Source organism: Phascolarctos cinereus, unplaced genomic scaffold (genome assembly GCF_003287225.1).
Source record: "Phascolarctos cinereus isolate Bilbo 61053 unplaced genomic scaffold, phaCin_HiC Scaffold_4;HRSCAF=312, whole genome shotgun sequence".
In the NCBI taxonomy this organism is placed as follows: Eukaryota; Metazoa; Chordata; class Mammalia; order Diprotodontia; family Phascolarctidae; genus Phascolarctos; species Phascolarctos cinereus.
The window spans coordinates 41620530-41639180 of record NW_027555847.1 but is presented as its reverse complement, the minus strand read 5'-3'; the positions used below and the strand labels follow the sequence as shown (position 1 = coordinate 41639180).

Genomic DNA, 18651 nt, shown 5'->3' with positions numbered 1-18651 from the left:
TCTGTGTACTGTGCTTTAAGTTGATAGAGAAGATCTAAAACTTCTCCAGATGTTTTAAAATATTAAAACAAACAATGAAAATGGCCATGAGAAATGATAATGTATTCAAAAGCAAACACAAAGAAGTGTATGACTGTCCTATCAACCTAATTTCAGCAGAGGACATTTACACACACTCACATACACACAGAAGCATACATTCTGTGAAAGTATAATCTTGGATCCCTTCCCTTCCATTACTAAAGGGCTTCTCAATACTTTTGTGTTGGTGTGAAAAGGGTTCTTTGATTAGTTGCTACACCCAAACAACAGTAAAGCTGATGGTATGAAGAGTCCCAGAACTTTTATTTGTGATTTGCAAACAAGGCTCTAATCAATTTGTTTCCTGTCAATTAACTCAAATGGCTCCATTGTCACCACATGGCTAAGACTCTCATACTCATGTCTATGACCATGCACAATGAGAAAAAAAGGGACAAAACAGCCGGCATCTCAGTGAGAGGAGGTGGGAAAGATCTCCATCCTACAATCCATACAGCCCTTTTGTAAAATGAAGTCTAGTAGTTTCTATATGCAGTTTTTGAATTATCAACTTATGTTAATATTTCCCTAGAGGACAGTTATTTAGAATTTAGAAAATTAAAACAACATAAACAGAAAAGAGAGAGCCAAAAAAAGGAATACAGAAATCCCATTCTCTGCCATCCCTTGAGAACAATTTAACATTTACAAGTCTATAGCATATTCTAAATCATCCTTTATTGTTAAACATGATATGTAGTTATTTGGACTCTTCCTGAATAAATTTTTTTCAGGAATGGGAATGGACTTGTGATATGAATTATGTTGTTTCCTTTGGGAAAATAAATTTTAAAAAACTGTCACATGAAATTTCTTGAAAAAAAAAGTGTAAAATACCTCTAATTGACAGATGGGCAGTGACTGCCACCTCTCCTCGAGGACTCTTCACCCAACAAGTGTAAGGGCCAGCATCTTCTTTTGTCGTGTCTTTGATTTCTAAGGTTCCATTTTGATGTGTAGTGTAATGTGGGCCTTCAAGCCTTTCAACTTTTGATGGCTTTTGCCTATTGATTATTAAAGTCATGAGTTAATTAAATGACTCAATTTTGCATTTTTAAATCAACTCACTCAAATTTGACTTTATTAAGGGGAGGGGTGATATTTTTAGTTTCTTTGTTTTAATTTCAACATCTAGTACAGCGTCTTCAGTACAGTACAGTACAGGCTGGTGAATGTTTGCTAATCATTGAATCATAGCCTTTTAAAGCTGTATTTCTCCTTAAACATCATCTATTCCAATCACTTCATTGAAAATATGATGAGATTAAGGACCAGAGAGAACAAATAACTTATCTTAGCTAATTATTCTAATGTCTAGCTTCTATAAATGGTGGATGGATACAATACTTGTTTCTCTCATTACATTATAAACTTCTCAAAGCAGGACAGAGGTTGGCCTATATTAAGAGCTCAATAAATCCTTTTTGTTTAATTTGCTGTATTTAAAAAAATATTCAGTTTTGGCTAAAAGGTACTAAATGGAACCCACCTGAAATGAAATGGTAAGTTAAGTTTCTTCAATTTCAAATCAATACTTTGGCGTGCCTTAGGTCCACCAGACAAATTTCCTGTTGCTAGGATCCCAGCCCCAGGGAAAACAAACAAGAAAACAGTAGGGTAACGGTGACCTCCTTATCTTGGGGAATTCATTTCCATTCTACAGAAAAATTAGTTCCCGATTGCTTGTGAAGATAAAGCATTTACTCTAGAGATATACTTGGGGGTCAAATAAAACCACAGACTCCATGCGATAAAACTGAAAATAGTTAAGACAGACTTCCCAGTTTGGAACTGCTTAGCAAGAAAGCACTGAATATCTCAACTTAAAAAGTGACATATGGCAGCAGTTTCATTAGGAAACCAAGGCACTCTTCAAACAGTCCTAGCTGTGGTTATTTGTATTGCCTTCCTCTCGGGATTGTGTAATACGCTTGTAGGATTATAGGTTTAGAACTAGATTGGTTCTTAGAAACCATGAAGTCTAACCTTCTTATTTTAGAAATAAAGGAAGAGGGGCAGGCTGAGGTTAGGTGACTTGCTTAGAGGGCCATGGCCAGCAAGTGTCTGGATGTAAATCAGGTCTTCCCAACTCCAAGTCCAGATCCCTACCCCTGGCACTTGTAAATATTTTCAGTCAGTTCTGCTCTTCAGAAAAGCTAGATTTCCTGTCTGGGATCACATGGTCCAGATCAATCAATCAATCAACAAGAATTAATTACATGTCAATTTGTTATATGGGCTGACTCTCTATAAGAGTATAGGGAAGGAAACTGGATAAAACTAGGAAGATGTAAGGAATAGAAGACATCAATAAAAAACTAATTTAAAAAAAAAACAATTGATTATGTGTCTCCTGTGTTCTAGGAACAAAGTATGAAACATTGACCACCCCAAAGGAATATCTGAGGTCTAGAGTTGGAAGGCCTCTAACATTTCTGGTCCATCTCACTGTTCTTGGTTTTGATAACCCAAACCCTGTTTGTGTAACCAAGTCCAGTTTCAAATCCTGCCACTTCCACTTATGAGTTTGACCTTGAGCAGACCCTTTAACAAGCTGGGTCTTGGTGTCCTCAATTATAAAATAAAGAAGTTGAATTGAATGACCTCTAAGTTCCCTCCTGACTATATGTCTAAAATCTTGTGATTATTATTTTTATTAAAGTTCAAAGGCAAAGTCATTTGTAGTTCTTAAACACAGTCGTTTGGAAAAGTTTAAGTCAATATTTTATTAAAATGCTTGTGTTGTTGATGGTTTAATAAAGAGTTAGCCAGTGGGATGTGATTTGTTGTTAGGGGCAAGTGGACCAAAAGTACCCAGTCTCATCTATCTCCTTTAACAAGTATAGTGCTATTTCCTTAGAACAGAACATAATGGGGAAGGTTAAAAAATTCTTCAAACTGGTTTCTCTTAGCTTCATTTGAATACCAGGTGTGAGATGGGCAGTCCTAGCAGAAGGCAACATGATAGCACCAGTGAACAATACCAGCTCTGCAACATCAGAGGTGAAAGTTTCCCCTCTACATGACTGTCTTGCTTTTAGTGCACATATTCTTCATGTGATTTCTATTCAAGTCTATTCTTCCCTTTTAGGGTATACATATTTGTGGGAGAGTGAGAACAAATTCAATGGAGAAAATGCTCCAGTGTTACATATTTTACTATAATACTACTTTAAATACCTTGGTTGTGCAATAAGAATATTTTCTGGATGAGTAGTAAGAATAAACATTTGGTGAGCTCTCATGAAGCCTGAAGGGATTCTGACCTATGATGTTGCAGTGTGGACCCTCTAGTCTGGAAACTACCTGAGATTTTTAATTTCTGTACAGTATCCACTTCAAAGCATATTCACAAGCATCTTCTCATAATAATTTTATTAGTCACCTCTTTCCTCATTTCATTGGAAATGGTGTGGTCAGTAAACCCCTTCCCTGCAGGGGAAGGCTACAAGTCTCTTCAGCTGCCTTTTAACCAATGTCTTTCAGGCTCTTTCTTGTTCAATTTCTATAGAGCTCTTCTTAGCAAGGATGATAACATAAGAAAGAAGAAGTCCAGATTACATCTACTCTTTCATTTCTATCCTTGGCCTATGTCATCTGGCTCCCTCATTTCATATCTCATCTGACTGTAGGCTAGAAACCCACCCTAGTTCTTTGACTTTACTAGACTTCCTGGGCAAGGGCAGGGTACCAAGTCACTCTTTCTTCAAATGGAAATGGAGCTTAGTAATAATGGACTGAGGAAATCTCTTTTAACCATTTCATTTGCCTATTTAATGTTTTACTTTTTGCCTCAGTTTGATCTTCTGTAAAATAGAGATACCTACCTCATAAGGGAGCAGGGAGGATGAAATTAGTTAAGTGTAAAGTGCATAGCACAGTGCCTGACATCTAGTAAGCACTATATGAATATTAATTGCTATTACTAACATTATCATTATAATTATCATTAATTGACATTTTGTGGTTGTAGTTACTTTAAAAGAGCTGAAATAGTTGAATAGGGCTAAAAAAACAGGTCTTTGACCTTTTCCTCACCCTCTCAGCAACAAATCAAAACCTGATCTCTTTCTAATCTCCTTACAATTCTTAAGTTTATCATAAAATATTTTAAAATCATCATTAAAATTCAACCCAGAGGTGGTAGTTAATTACATTTCTACTATATTTACTTCTTAATCTTAAAGGCATTGAGTATATATATATATTATAATTGTCCAAAAATGATGGATGGTAGATGTGTCATGCTCTCCAAACAGTGCCCTTTTAAGGAATAATCAAACTTACCAAGTAATCACTGCAGGAGGTGAGGCAAAAACCTCACAAAATAAGAAAGCACTGTAACCAGCAACAGAAGCATATCCTTCATCATCTGGGGTTTGCATCAATGGAGAAATATCTACAAATCAAAGCAGAATTGAAATCCTATGTTTTGCCTTCTAACTTAAAATATAATTGAAAATCATGTAGCCTATGTCATTTACTTGTATATTTTTTTAAATATAGAAAACATTTGTGTAATATAATAAATGCAACTTATAAAAGAATGTAAGAGAAGATAGCTACCTATATTTTAATTGTTAAATCAGAATCACCTTCTAAATGAATGAAGATTTGGAAGCAACTGTTTTTCTTTGACACTATATGCCCAAGGACAATAAGAGAAGAACTGTGTCATATGCATTGAGTTTTATTCTTTTCCGCTTATATGCTTCTGCTATTAAAATGCAAGCTAGATTCATTAATTAAAGAAGAATGTGCTGTTGCTAAGTTTTCTTTACAATATTCCTATTACACACTGCAATTGTTTTAGAGGTGCACTTACCTAAAACATTGATATTGGCAGTAGCAAGAATTTTGCCATGTACATTTGTGGCTTCACACTGGTACACACCAGTATGATTCAACTGCATATTGGTGAAACTGATCTCTCCTGGGAAGAACACAATACCAGGCAAGGGGTGCTGTTCTGAAAGACATTAAGGTATGTAACCTCAATAAATAAGGATACTTACAATTCCTTTATCAATGCTATCCTACAGTATTTTTAAAAAATACGCATGAGAGAATTCCTAATGTTTCTCATTCAAATCATCCCAAAATCTTCTAACATATTCCTAGTTTTCTTCTCTTAATTAAGTAAGGCCTTCTTGACCAATCCTTCCTTTTGGTGGCCTCCTGTCACTCTGGAAGAATAAAACAGACAGAAAATCACCAATCCCTTCTATAACAAGAAGTTTCAAAAAATCTCTGTCTTTACTCTGTATTTACTAGTTGTATTTATTCTAATCTGCTAATATTTAGCATTTAGTCTCATGCTTAAAAATCTCGGCTAGCCTCTTCATCCATTGCCTATAGATAGTAGAATGTAAAGTTTTTGAGGGCAAGGAATGTTTCATTACTGTATTTGTATCTCTAGCACCTAACACAATTACTGACAATCAGTAGCTGATTAATAAAGGTTATTGGTGTAAATATGTATTCATATATAAATTTGTATTTGTCTGTAATATATACACATATATACATATTTGTAGGTATACCTACACAAAATGTACGTATACACATATAGGTATGTTGTATAGACATATACATATGTGTATATATCTATATATGTGTGTGTATATATATGTACTATATATGTATATCTTATTATAATGTGTATATGTGTTATATGAATATGCTTATATTTGTGTGTAAATATATACATACCAATGTATGTATGTGTGCATATGTGTATATTATATGTAGTGTATGCATGTATCTGTGTATCTGTATTTTATAGAATTTAACCAGGTGAGATTTGAACCTAGGTCTTCCTGAATCTATGCCTAATACTCAATTATACAAAACTTTTCCTTCCCTTTATAAAATTGAGTTTAACTAATTGAATTCCATAAAGATTGAAACTATGGTTGCATTTCAAGATCATCATTATTCTGGATCTCAACCACCTCTCCAACATTAGCATCTAGAATTACTTAACATGCCTGGACTTCCAGCTAGAAGATTTGTACCCATCGTCTGCTCTATTAGCATTTCATCAGTCAATGAAACGATCAATGAACAAATAATTATTAAGCATTTACTATATGTCAGACACCATAATTTCTATTCTCAGGTCCTTCACATTTCAGTGAGGAGAGATTCCATATCTTCTGGCTCCATTTCTGATGCCTTCAAACCTGCCCATGTCTCCATCATCCTCCAAGAAATCCCTCATTTGATCTACCCGTACCTAAACCATCATTTCCTTTTTGTGATTTTACTTCTCCAGAAGGCCTTCAACAAACCATATGTATACCCTTTTCTCTCTCATCTTAACTAAACTCATCTTAATTATAACTGGCTTCTGATCTCATAAATCAACTGAAACTGTCCCTTCCAAATTTATCATTTAACTCTTAATTACCAAATTCAATTATTTGTTCTCAATCCAGATCCTTTTTTACCTCCCTACTGTATTCATTACTTCATCCTGCATACTCATACCTTGATAGAGTTATTTCATTTTATTTTGTTGGCATGGTATCCCATTTCTCCTCCTATTATTTGTCTGATTTTTATGTCATTCTCTTTTATTAGATTTTCATCCATACCACACCCTCCAACTGTATGTGTCCTCCAAGGCTTTTTTCAGGGATCTCCTCTCTTTTAGTTTTATGCCATATCCTTAAGTGATCTCATAAGTTCTCATCTTATCCATAATCATTTCTATGAAGATCATTCCCAGATCTATATATCCTGCTCTATTCTCTCTCCATAAGTATAGGCCACCATCCCCACCTAAATCTTGGGTGACTTTAACTGGGTGATCAACATACATCTGAAATAACTCATTGTCCTTCCCCTCACACTTTCTAAACTTTTCTATTATTGTTGTGAGTACGACCATCCTCCAATCATGTAGGCCTGCAAATTCTACACCATCCTCTGGTCCTTACTTTTACTCATGCCAAATATTCACTGTGTCACATCTTGTCATTTCTACTTTCAAAATCTCTCTCATAAACATCATCCTCTTTCCACTCACTTAATCACAGTTCTATTTCAGTTCCTCATCACCTCTTGCCTAGACAATTGCAATAGCCCTCTGATTGGCCTCCATGTTTCAAGTCTCTGCCCCTTCCAATCCATTCTCCACTCAGCTGCCAAAGCAATTTTCCTAAAGCTCAGTGCAGGTCTGACCACGTCAGTTCCTTGTTCAAAGAGATCTAACATCTCCCTATGTCCTCTAGGATCAAATACAAAGTCCTATAATATTCTTCATTCCTCCTTACTTGTGTGTACATGTGTATGTATGTATATGTGCACATATGTATATGTATATTCACAAACATTAATGCATACATATGCATACCTACATATGTATGTATATATCTCTATACATGCATGTATGTAGTACATGCATACACATATACACAGATGCATGTATATACATGTATATCTATGTATATTATACCAAGATATAATATGAGAGGTATGGGTGCCTATATGTGTGTGTGTGTGAATGTATCAATACCAATGTACATATGTATATATTGTGCATGTATTTTGTAGAATTTTAGCTTTCCCAAGATTAGACCAGAAGTACATAAGGATATAAGTATATATACAATATATGTGTATACGCATGTGTGTATGTATGTATGTATATACACATCTATACATCTATATACACGCATAGATATATCTATAGATATCTATATTTATACATCTACATTTATACATTTAGTTAATTTGTATGTTGTCTCACCTTTCTTTATATTTCCAGAACTTAATAAAGAGCCTAGCACCTAATGTTTCATGACTTTTTGTTGACTGACTAACTGAACGGAATAAAGGTTGTATCTGAGAGAAACAGACATTACCAAAAAACAAACAAACAAACAAACAAACAACTCAGTTTGAAGGGAAAGATGAGAGTTTTGCTTTGTTTCTGTTGAATATGGATGTCTCCAGAACATCATGTTTGAAATGTTCAGGAGGTAGTTGTTGATATAATCTTGAAGGCAGTAGAGAGAATGGAGTTGGTTACATAGGTCTGTGAGTCATCTGTGTAGATATGGATGATAATTAACACAATGGGAGCTAAGGAGGTCACCAAAGGAGCATATTATAATTTGCATTACAATTATCTGTCTAAGTCCTATTTCCATCTGCTAGATTTTAAGCCTATTGATGCAGGAAATATATATTATTAATATGATCTCCTTCCCAGTGTATAGCAAAAGGAATTCATAAATAGGCACTAGGAAGATGTCAAATACATGAACGAATAAATTAATGCAGCTTGAGGAGGACTCATTTTTTCCCTTTCTTTGCATCCCCAATGCTTAACACAGTGTCTTGTACGTTGTAAATGCTCAATAAATGTTTGCTGGATTGAAATTAATTAATACCAAGCTTCTTGCTCTTCTCCAAGACCACTGTACTCCTGTTTTTATGTGTCCTTGATGCTTTCCTTACCTCAAATGATGCCGCGCCCTCCTTCATTATCTACCTGTCCAAATGCTACCTATCCTTTGTATCCCAGCTAAAATTCTACCTCCCTTCAGTAGCTACAATTCCTTACATTGCATTCACACCTTTCTCTGAAATTTTAGAGTCCTTGCTTTGATATTTAACTATTTAATACATATGAAGCACCAGGAAGTCAAGGTCTATGAGTCTCAAACCCTTTTCAGGTATTGTTTTATGCATAACAGAGTGCTATGATCCACAGTCCTTTTGAATGAAATAGGATCAATTTGAATTTTAATCAAGATGTGAAGTAGAGAAATACATACACACATATACACATGTGTAGACCTGTATCTGTGCATACATGCACACATATGTCCATATGTTTAGACATAAACATGTACATATGCACTCAAGTGTACATATGTATATATACACCAAATGTCTTGACATCTTGAGCTATCACTCTATTAATTAAAAATCCTGTGTATACAGTTGTCTCCAAATTAAGTGGGGTTAAACTATTACCAAAGAATGAATAAAATATGTTTGTTTGTTTTCCCCACTGAAACAGATCTGTTGAAAGTGTAAATGCTATAGCCATTTTGAAACACTAACTTCTATGAGGCATAGAGATCACCATAGGATTCATCATAAAGGACACTGAAGCCCAACCTCTTTACCATATATACAAGGATCTGAGGCTCAGAGACAATGACTTTGTCTAGTGTCACACACACATTCAGCATCTCAGGCATGATCTGAACCCAGGTCATCCTGACCTCAAATCTAGTTTCTCAAGAGTTTACGTATCCATGGATTCCTCCTCTATTCTTCATGGACTGAGAACTTCATATAGAGTCTGAAGAAATGGGTTTGAATCTCAGCTGTGGTACTTACTATCCCCATAGCTTTAGGGATAGTAACTTTTAAAGGTCCCAGATTCTCTCTTCATAAAATTTCTAAGGTTCCTTCCAGCTTTTAGGTTCAAGATATTTGATTTTATTATTATTTTTAAATCATGAAACCATTTCTGGATTCATTTATTCAAAAAACCATTCATTGAACATCTATTCTTTTCTGAGCATTGTACCAGGCACTGGGGGAATTACAAAGTTTAGATAAGCTTTCTGCCCTAATGGATCTTATAATCTAATAGAAGAAGAACAGTCAGAAACAGACAACTAGAATCAATTAATAAATCAATAGTTGCTATGAGGAAGCATTTATCCAGATGCTACTATATGTAAAATGCTTGCAATAAAAAGCTAAAAATGAAACAACTCCTGCCCTAAAGGAATTTTCATTCAACAATTTAAAATATACAATTCATTAAGAGGACATCAAAACAATTGTAAAGAAAGGGGCTATATAAGATTTTTGGCAAAGTTCATCATCACCAGGGAGCTATCAGTGTTCACATAAAAGGCAGTATTTGCATTAAGATTTAAAGATCAGGTACAAATTCAAGAAAAGACAACTAAAGTCAAAATTTTCCCCCTTACTCAACATCTGTAGAGAGAAAACAAATCTTCTGTCTTCCCTCTGAAATGATCTGTGGTTTAGTTGGCATAGAGCCTGTTTGTACATAGCTGCCTGTATGGTGTCTCCTCCCTTTGACTATGAGTTCCTTGAGAACAGGGATTGTCTTCTTCCTTTGTATAACCTTAGCATTTAGCACAGTGGATGGCACTTAATAAATGCCAGCTGACAGACTGCCTGACGGACAAATGCCCATCTGCATTTCCAGAATTATATCTTATATATTTTGAAAGGCCCATTGCTTTATTAACACAGGTTTTCCATAATAATAATAATAATTATCTTGCTTCAAAAATCACCATGGCTAAAATTGATGATCCATCTTCTGGTGATAATATGCCATACTGCACCTCGTCAGGCAAGTCCTGGTGGACCAGGTACCTAGTCCACCACTGATAATCCACAAATCCTTTGCAATACGTTAATCCCCTCTGGGGTATATATTCTACTTCTCTCAGGGAGACCTCCATATCACAATAAGTAACCTCTTTGAGAGCAGAGAATGTTTCATTGTTTGGATTTGCACTCCTAGCACCTAATACCTGTTGGCAAATACATAATACATAATACATTTTTTTTTGCTTATTTGCTAGTTTGACTAATCATCTTTGTAGAGTGAATAATTTATATGCCTAAAGATAAGTTCTAAGTTTGTGCATTTTTTTTAAAGTAAAATAAGTCCAACTCTTTTGCCTTTCCCCATAGGAATGGATCATTCTGCATAATGTTCTAGACATGCTCTTCTCCTCTTTGTTTAATAAATATACATAAGGACTCAAAATCAATAAGCATAATGTTAAGTCTACACATGGTTCAATATAAATTTATGTACCACCTTGTTTATCAATTCAGTTTTATAGCTTGCTTATTCATCACTATGATAAGAGCATTGGATTGGAAATGGTGTGACACATAATAGAAATGAGGCCAGGCCCTGCCAGCCTGACCTCATGACACTTACCTTCAAGTTGTAGCTAGGACACTACATAAATAATCAATATAGTAAAAAAAAAAACCAGAAAAACACATTAAAGAGGTACAAAGCGTAATCCATGAAAGGTGGCATGAATAAACAAATTCTTCCCAAACCACATTAATTGTTTGCTTTGGGTCTTCAGACTTGGGTATGATTTTGACAGATGGAGATGAGGCAGGTCACTCCACGAACAGGAAACCGCATTGGGAAAATCACAAAGGTTTGAAGGCTTGGAACATATATAAGGAATCATAAGCAGTGAAGACTGCCTGGTGTATGAATTCAGAAAGAACAGAGGCTCAAATTCACAGCCCCAGAACCAAGTGTTAAACCTAGTAGTTTAAAATATAATTGGGAAATATTTAACAAAATAAAGACAGTAAAACATAGATAATGTTTGTTTGTGGTTTTCTAAGTCAATATGTACCCAAGAGATCTGTTTCTATTTTATTGAGTTTGATGCTACTTATGAAAAGGCATGATAGAAGATAAGGTTGGCAAAGTGGGTTAGTGGCATGCTATGAAAGGTTTTTAATGCCAACCTAATGAGTTTGTATATTTCACTTGGTAAACAAGAGGAGACCAATAAAAAAAAATATTTTGGCCAGGACAGTCATTATACCAGGTATGTTATGTATCTCATCATGGTTTAAAAGACAGATTTCAGATGAAAGTGACTAGGAATGGAGAGATCGATGAGGAGGCAACTTGCCTAGTCCAGGCTGGGTTGTGATAAAGGCTTGAGTTTGGCTACTGGAAGTTGAAGTAGAAAGAAGGCACAAAGCAAAAGATAATTCATGGTAGAATCAATAGGATCTGGAAACTCATAAGATTCAGGAGGTGAAAGGAATGGAAATGAAAACAAATACTGAACTTGTGAATCTTGGTCAAGGGAAAAATAGTATTATCAAGAGTGATGGCAAAGTCAGAAGCTGCAGTCTATATTATAGAGAATCAGTTACTTCAGTCTGGGATAGGAAACTTCAGAAAATACTAACCTGGCCTAATCTTGAAATCAGATTTATTTATCTGACTAAATACACTGCCTGAGTTCGATTCATCCTACTAAGCTATCAGCTTCAAGGATTGTTAATCGGCAAGACAATTTAATAGCACTTACTATCAGCGGGTAAGCCATTGATTTTCCACTCTATTTCAGGGGTTGGTTCTCCCTCGGCTTCACATAGCAGGATCCCATTGTTCCCAATGCTGTACACAGCACTTTCAGGTTTCTTTGTCCAGCGAGGAGGTTCTGGCAATAGAAAAAAACACCAAGAAAACAAGTTAAAAATGTCTTGTTGTCAAGACTGGAAATCCCAGGACCATCCAGCAGATGGCAGACTGTATCAAGTATTTCCTGGCAGAATTTTTTTTCCCCTTTCCCAATAGCACCACGTAGGAGTGGTAAGCTAAATATAACTTATTAAAGTAGCATTTTATAATTTTTTGTGATCATTAAGTAAAACAAAAATGACTTACTAAAAATATGTAAATATGGTCATTTTGCTTGTTTCTAAAATTACCTTTCCTCATCAGCGAAGAGCTGGAGGTGGAATAGCCAGATGCTATGCTGATTTAGTTCTACTGTATGGTTCTGGAAGTCTGACAAACAGGACACGTTCCAAAATTTGTGTTTTCAGAAAAGTCTTCTAAATGGCAAAACACTTAAAAATATAGTAAGATTGAAAAAGCTTTCTTATAAATCTTATACAATTTACTAAATAATTTTTCTGGAAGACATTTTTTTGTTTTGTTTTGTTTTTTTGTTTTTCTTCCAAATCACTCTGGCATATACACAGAGAGCTGGCCACTAAGCCAGAATAACCTGGGTTCAGGTCCCATCTCTGACCCAAATTTTCCAAGTGGCTATAGACAAATCAGGTAACTTCTAAGGGTGCTAGCAACTCTCTAAGACTGAACATTTCACAGAAGGTGCCAAACTTCATTGGTAGAGAATATCTGTTTTTCAGAATTTTTTTATGTCAAGGAAATCACAGGTACAATTCCTAGCTTTTCTCTAGAATTAAGTAATATAATGATTTTAGATCTTGGTATGAATCAAAATGAAACTTTTTTTTCTTTCATTGCCAATAACATTGTCATATTTTGTAACCTTGAATATAGCACTGTGTCAGTAATAAAAAAAATGAAGAGTTAAAGTGTGAATGATGTGGTTTCTTTTGAAAATTATATAATTTATGAATATTTCTTCCCCTCACCCCATGCATTAATGGATGGCTATTCCCCATGAAACTGAGCTTTTACTCTATAAGAAAAGTCACTAGGAATGGAGTTAAAAAAAAACCACTGAAGACAAAATTATTTACACCCACAAAAAAGGAAAGTGACAGAAATATTACATGAAGTAAGAGTGTACAAACAGCCCTGGTAAATTAAATTCTGAGCAAGAAAATTTATTTTGTAATTGTCTCCTAGGGTGTGCATATGATGTTTTAATTTTTCACGTTCCAGTTGAAAAAAGGTATGCCTTTGTAAATTGTGCATTCAAAAGCTGTACATTTGGTAAACCATAAAATGGCTAACATGGAATCTCCCTAACTCCCAAAGGCATTTTATATTCAGCATCACTCTTACTAGTCTCACATCTGAGTTAAATGAAAAATGCCTTTTTCTTGATTTCAGTCTTTTTCCAAATAATGACATTCCATTAAATGTAAATAAATTATTAATTCAAGCAATGTATAAAATTTTTACTATTCACAATATAGGGCTCACTAAAACCTAATGCTTCCAGGAGTTGGCATGATAAAATGATCTTCTCATTACAATACATGCTAGGGAATAGGTAACAAAAGTACAATATAAGTCAACATATATTTCAAGGTATCTTTGCCAAGATGAAGTCATTCCCATCCCTATTCCATTCCATTTGGTAATTCCACTTGTCTATCAGTATCTGTTGTAGGATAGCACAATCATCAAATTTTAGAACTGAAAGAAACTGTAAATCTCATAGAGACTAAGCTTTTCATTTTATACATGAGGAAACTTCAGAGACATGAAAAATCTTGGCCATATTCTTTACACATGGATAGGGCAGAGCTGAAGCAGAGTTCAGATTTTCAGATTCATGAGCAAATATTTGTCCACTTCACCCAACGGACAAAGATATGTAACAAACATAAGATTTATAGGCTCATATGCCTAGAGACGGAAGAGATGTTAGAAGTCAGAGATCCATTGCCTCATTTTACAGATAAGGTAACTGAGAGGTCAAGTATGCTTTCCAGCAAGGTCACACAGCTAACTTAGTTCTTATCTATCTCACTGCAGGGTATATAGCAAGTAATTTTGGAATTATCATATCACAAACACACCAGAAAAATAATGTTTTTCTCTAATTTTTTTATCCCACTGTTCTCCATTTTTAACATTTACATGTGTTGAGTGAAACATATTTAATTTTTCTCCTTATATTTCTTCATAGTCATCTCCTCTGCCTGTGATACACAGGGTACAGAAACACACATATACATGCAAATATATGCATACATATGTATGCAGATACAGATATATTCTACTATCTCTCTGTATACACCACACACATTAAAAACATTTTTTTTAATATTCACTTTGTCTTAATTCTTGACACAATGTTGATCCAAAGTGATACAACATAATATTATTGTTGTTGCTGAAAGAACAAAACATGTTTCATTCTAACCCAAGTCAAGACATAAATACATTATATCACCTAATGTTTGTGAAAGGATAGAGAGTAGAGATGTGTTTGAATTGGTGTAGAGAAAGCCTGTGTAATGATATTTTCTATCAGTGAAGAATAGCACCTTCTGTGAAATGTTTAATGTTAGAGCATAACCTAGAACCCTTAGAAGTTTAGTGATTTGTCAAAGATTTCATGGACAATATGTGCTCAAAAAACTTGAACCCAGTTCTTCCTGCTCAGGAGTCAGCTCTTTATTGATAATGCCAAAGTTTCCTGCAAAAGACACACTGTTCTTTCAGACAAATGATTTACTAAGTTGTATAAAATATACAATATCTGATTTCATTAAACAAAGTTCATTTAAAAAATATATATACACTAGACGTTGTATTAGAGAGAAGGAGAAGGGGGTGAGAAGGGGTGATTGAGGGAGGATATAGGGGCCTTATCTAGGTAGCAGATAATTTGTGTCATGGAAAGAGCTCCAACCATGGAGTCAGGAAGACCTGAATATAAATCTGGCCTCAGATATGTCCTAGCTCTATGACCCCAGGCAAGTCTTTTAACTTCTGTGCTCAGTTTCTTCATCGATAAAATCATGATAGCATCATCTACCTCACACATGGTTGTTATATGGATCAAGTAAGCTAACATACGTAAAGAATTTTGCAGACCTTTGTGGTGGTGGTGGTGATTATAGTTGTGGTGGCGGTGGTGGTGGTGGCAGTGGTAGTAGTAGTAGTAGTAATATGGAAGGCAAAAGCTGCTCTCTAGTACTCATAGAAATGTGTCCTATGCCCAATTGCAATCCGTTCTATGCTGTAACTTGTTAAGGAAAACCCTCCTCTCTGCACTTTTTGCTCCAGTTTATCTGATCACATCCCCTGCTCAATAAACTCCAGTGTTTCCTTATTGCCTTTGGCAACAAATACAAAATGCTCTGTTTTGATATTTAAAGACCTTCATAACCTAGTCCCCTTCTATCTTTTTTTGTCTTCTTGGATCTTACTCTGCATCATGTATTCTCTCATCCAGTGATGCTGTCCTCCTGGTTAATACATGAACAATATACTCCATCTCTCATCTACAGAAATTTTCTCTGGCTCACCCCCATGCCTGGAACACTGTTCCTCTTCCATTTCAATTGCTAACCTCCCTGCCTTCCTTTAAGTGTCAACTAAAATCCCACATTTAACAGGAAGCCTTCCCCAACTCCTCTTAATTGTAGTGACTTCTCTCTTTTAATCATTTCATATTTATCTTCCATATAGCTTATTTTGTACATATAATTTTACATGTTGGCTCCCCCACTAGACTGTAAAATCCTTGAAAAAAGGGTTTCTCTTTTACCTACTTTTGTATTCCTGTTACTTACCATAGTGCCTGACACACTTAATAAATATTTACGATTGACAGATTATCAGCACCAAATTCCCCCCAGAAATGGAGTATTTCTACTTCTATACTTGAGGAACTGATCACAGTGGAAATCACTAGTTGGGTAGACAGAAGCATGGTAAATGATGGTACCAAGAATCTTGTAATGTAGTTGAATGAAACTGAAGAAATGCGTTCCCTACCATTTGTCCTGAAAAAGCTTACAACTTGAGTACCAGGAAGTGCAGGAAATGGCATTCTCTCTCTCTCCCCTTCCCCACTCAGAAAGTTGTCTCCTTTCCCAAGATTCTCACTAGGTCTCAATTAACATTCGGATCCTCATTTTTAGAACAAACACATTCAGCAGGATTACACAAATTAATGAAGTTAATGTGTGTATGCATGTGTGTGTGTGTGTGTGTGTGTGTGTGTGTGTGTGTGTGTGTCTGTTATCTTAATGCTTGGGTGCCATTGTAAATTGTATGGCTTATAGACATAGGATCAAAGTTGTAGAATTTGATGAATTTCCAACTTTTCACTTTTCAAATTTATTAATGAGTGATAGAAAGCTTAAAAAAAAAAAGAAAGTCATTTTTCTTGTTTAATGAAGGGCATTTGATTTCATAGTGGGTACTTTTTTTTGGGGGGAGTGGGAGAGTTGGAACAATTTCATGCTACTTTCCTAGTGGTTTGAGAGGTATAATTATGTACCAATTTTAGGCTCATTCTACCCTTTTCTTCTGGTATCATGGACTTCTTCCTCATGGCTGCTGTGCACCTTTTATCCAATTTCCCATCATGCCCCATGTAGGGCAATTATCATATCCACACAATATGCCTTTAGATAAAATTCAGCCATTTGTACTCAAAAACTCAGTTTTTGTTTTATTTGAGGTGAGTTACTTCTTGTCAGGTTATGATTAATTTATCTAAGTGTCATATCAATAGCAATAATAAATATTGTGTTCCACTCACATGTAGCTTCAACAAAGTACCAAAAAATATTTTCATGTCTTTAATGAAAATGCCCTGACATTTTACTTACAACTACTATAGAACTGCATACATTTTACATTTGCATGTAGTTTTAAAATCTTGGTCAGATGATTGTATTTGAGTTTTTTGTCTAAAAGAAAAAGGGATAACCTAATACAATAGGTGTCTTTGTAAAATCACAAGGGATTGTAAGGAAATGGACTTGGTGGTGAAGTCCAATTGGAATTTTGCTATACAGTTAATCTTCATTCTTTTTTTTTCCTGGAGGGGGGATGGGCAGGGAAAGAATAGAATAAGAAAGATAGAAGATATCCATCAAAAGTAAGTGCATCCCTCTGCTGCCCTTCCATATGATTAATGGCAGCATTTATTGATTTCAGACTTTAGAAAAAAGAGGTCTTTTTAAATTCTGTCTGGCTTTTACTTGGATTTGTGAAGCAGAGCTCCTGATACATAGAACCAAGGGACACCTATAGTAGTTTTTCTTTGAGAAGAAGGATTTAATGATTCTCATAAAAACACTATTTACATCTCAATAAAGTTAATAGTTGTTTTATGAATAGTGGAGATAATTTGTTCAAGAAGCCTATGGGAACATAGAATCCTATGGTCAACATTTTGAATTCCTTAATTAATTTTGCATTCAAGATATGTTCTTTCTTCTTATTTCTTTTTTTTTTCTGGTAACTCCTGTAATTCTTTTGAAAGATTCAGTTTTACAGTCAAGAAAACCATGGCCAGATTGTTAAAATATTCAGCTACAGTAGCACAGTTCCAGACCATCTGGAAGAATTTCTAATAGTCAGCAACTTGGAGGATCGTAGCAGTGAACAATTACCCATGTCTGGAATTTATATGTGCACGCATATCTAAGCAAGAGAAAATATTCATTTTGTACAGAGTATCACAGTCTGGCAATGTGATTGTCCATTAGAGAATCCTAAAATGGGTGGAGAGAATACTAATGCAAAGACTTCCTAACCCTCTCTCTCTGGATTTTTTTTTCTGAAGGTGAGTGAGTATGATTTCACACAAGAATAAATGGCTATTAGCAGACAGTGGTTTGGTTTTGAATGTGTTTACCCTCATGTGCCTGATTTTGTTGTTGTGCCAAAAAAGAAAAACACAAACAAAGTCAAACAAAGCTGATGCTCCCTGGTCTGGTTGTCACCCAGTCTATAGCACTTTATCTGAGGGTAAACACTAGGCTGTGACATCAAAATAACATTTATTTTGGAAACAACGAAATTCTAGAAAGTTGATGCTATTTATATTTTAAATTATGAATGCAATTTGCCATTTTACCTTAATAAACTCAAAATATTAGGCCAATCCAAATGGTTAAATTAGATTGGCTTTCTTTATTTTTTTTTAATTAGGAACTACATGTAAGATCCCAAGCAACAGTTTCCCAGCTGAATACAACAATTCCTTTCAATAGCTTTGTCTTCATATTAAAAAGAGATATATGTGAGGCCACTATCCAGATGACTATTTTTTGCAGTTAACAAAATCAGATATAGCAAAA

General features: G+C 35.0%; 1 protein-coding gene across 4 annotated transcripts in view; it reads right to left on the bottom strand.

The window, feature by feature from the left end:
• The window catches only part of CHL1 (cell adhesion molecule L1 like), a 288040-nt gene that overhangs the window by 55330 nt on the left and 214059 nt on the right, over nt 1–18651 (bottom strand). For all 4 annotated transcript variants that reach the window (XM_020979269.2, XM_020979271.2, XM_020979272.2 and 1 more), the window contains 4 exons: nt 12183–12314; nt 4907–5050; nt 4369–4480; nt 919–1085 (listed from right to left, as the gene is read on the bottom strand). In XM_020979269.2, the coding sequence (XP_020834928.1) occupies nt 919–1085; nt 4369–4480; nt 4907–5050; nt 12183–12314 (555 nt within the window). The remainder of the gene's footprint in view (nt 1–918; nt 1086–4368; nt 4481–4906; nt 5051–12182; nt 12315–18651) is intronic.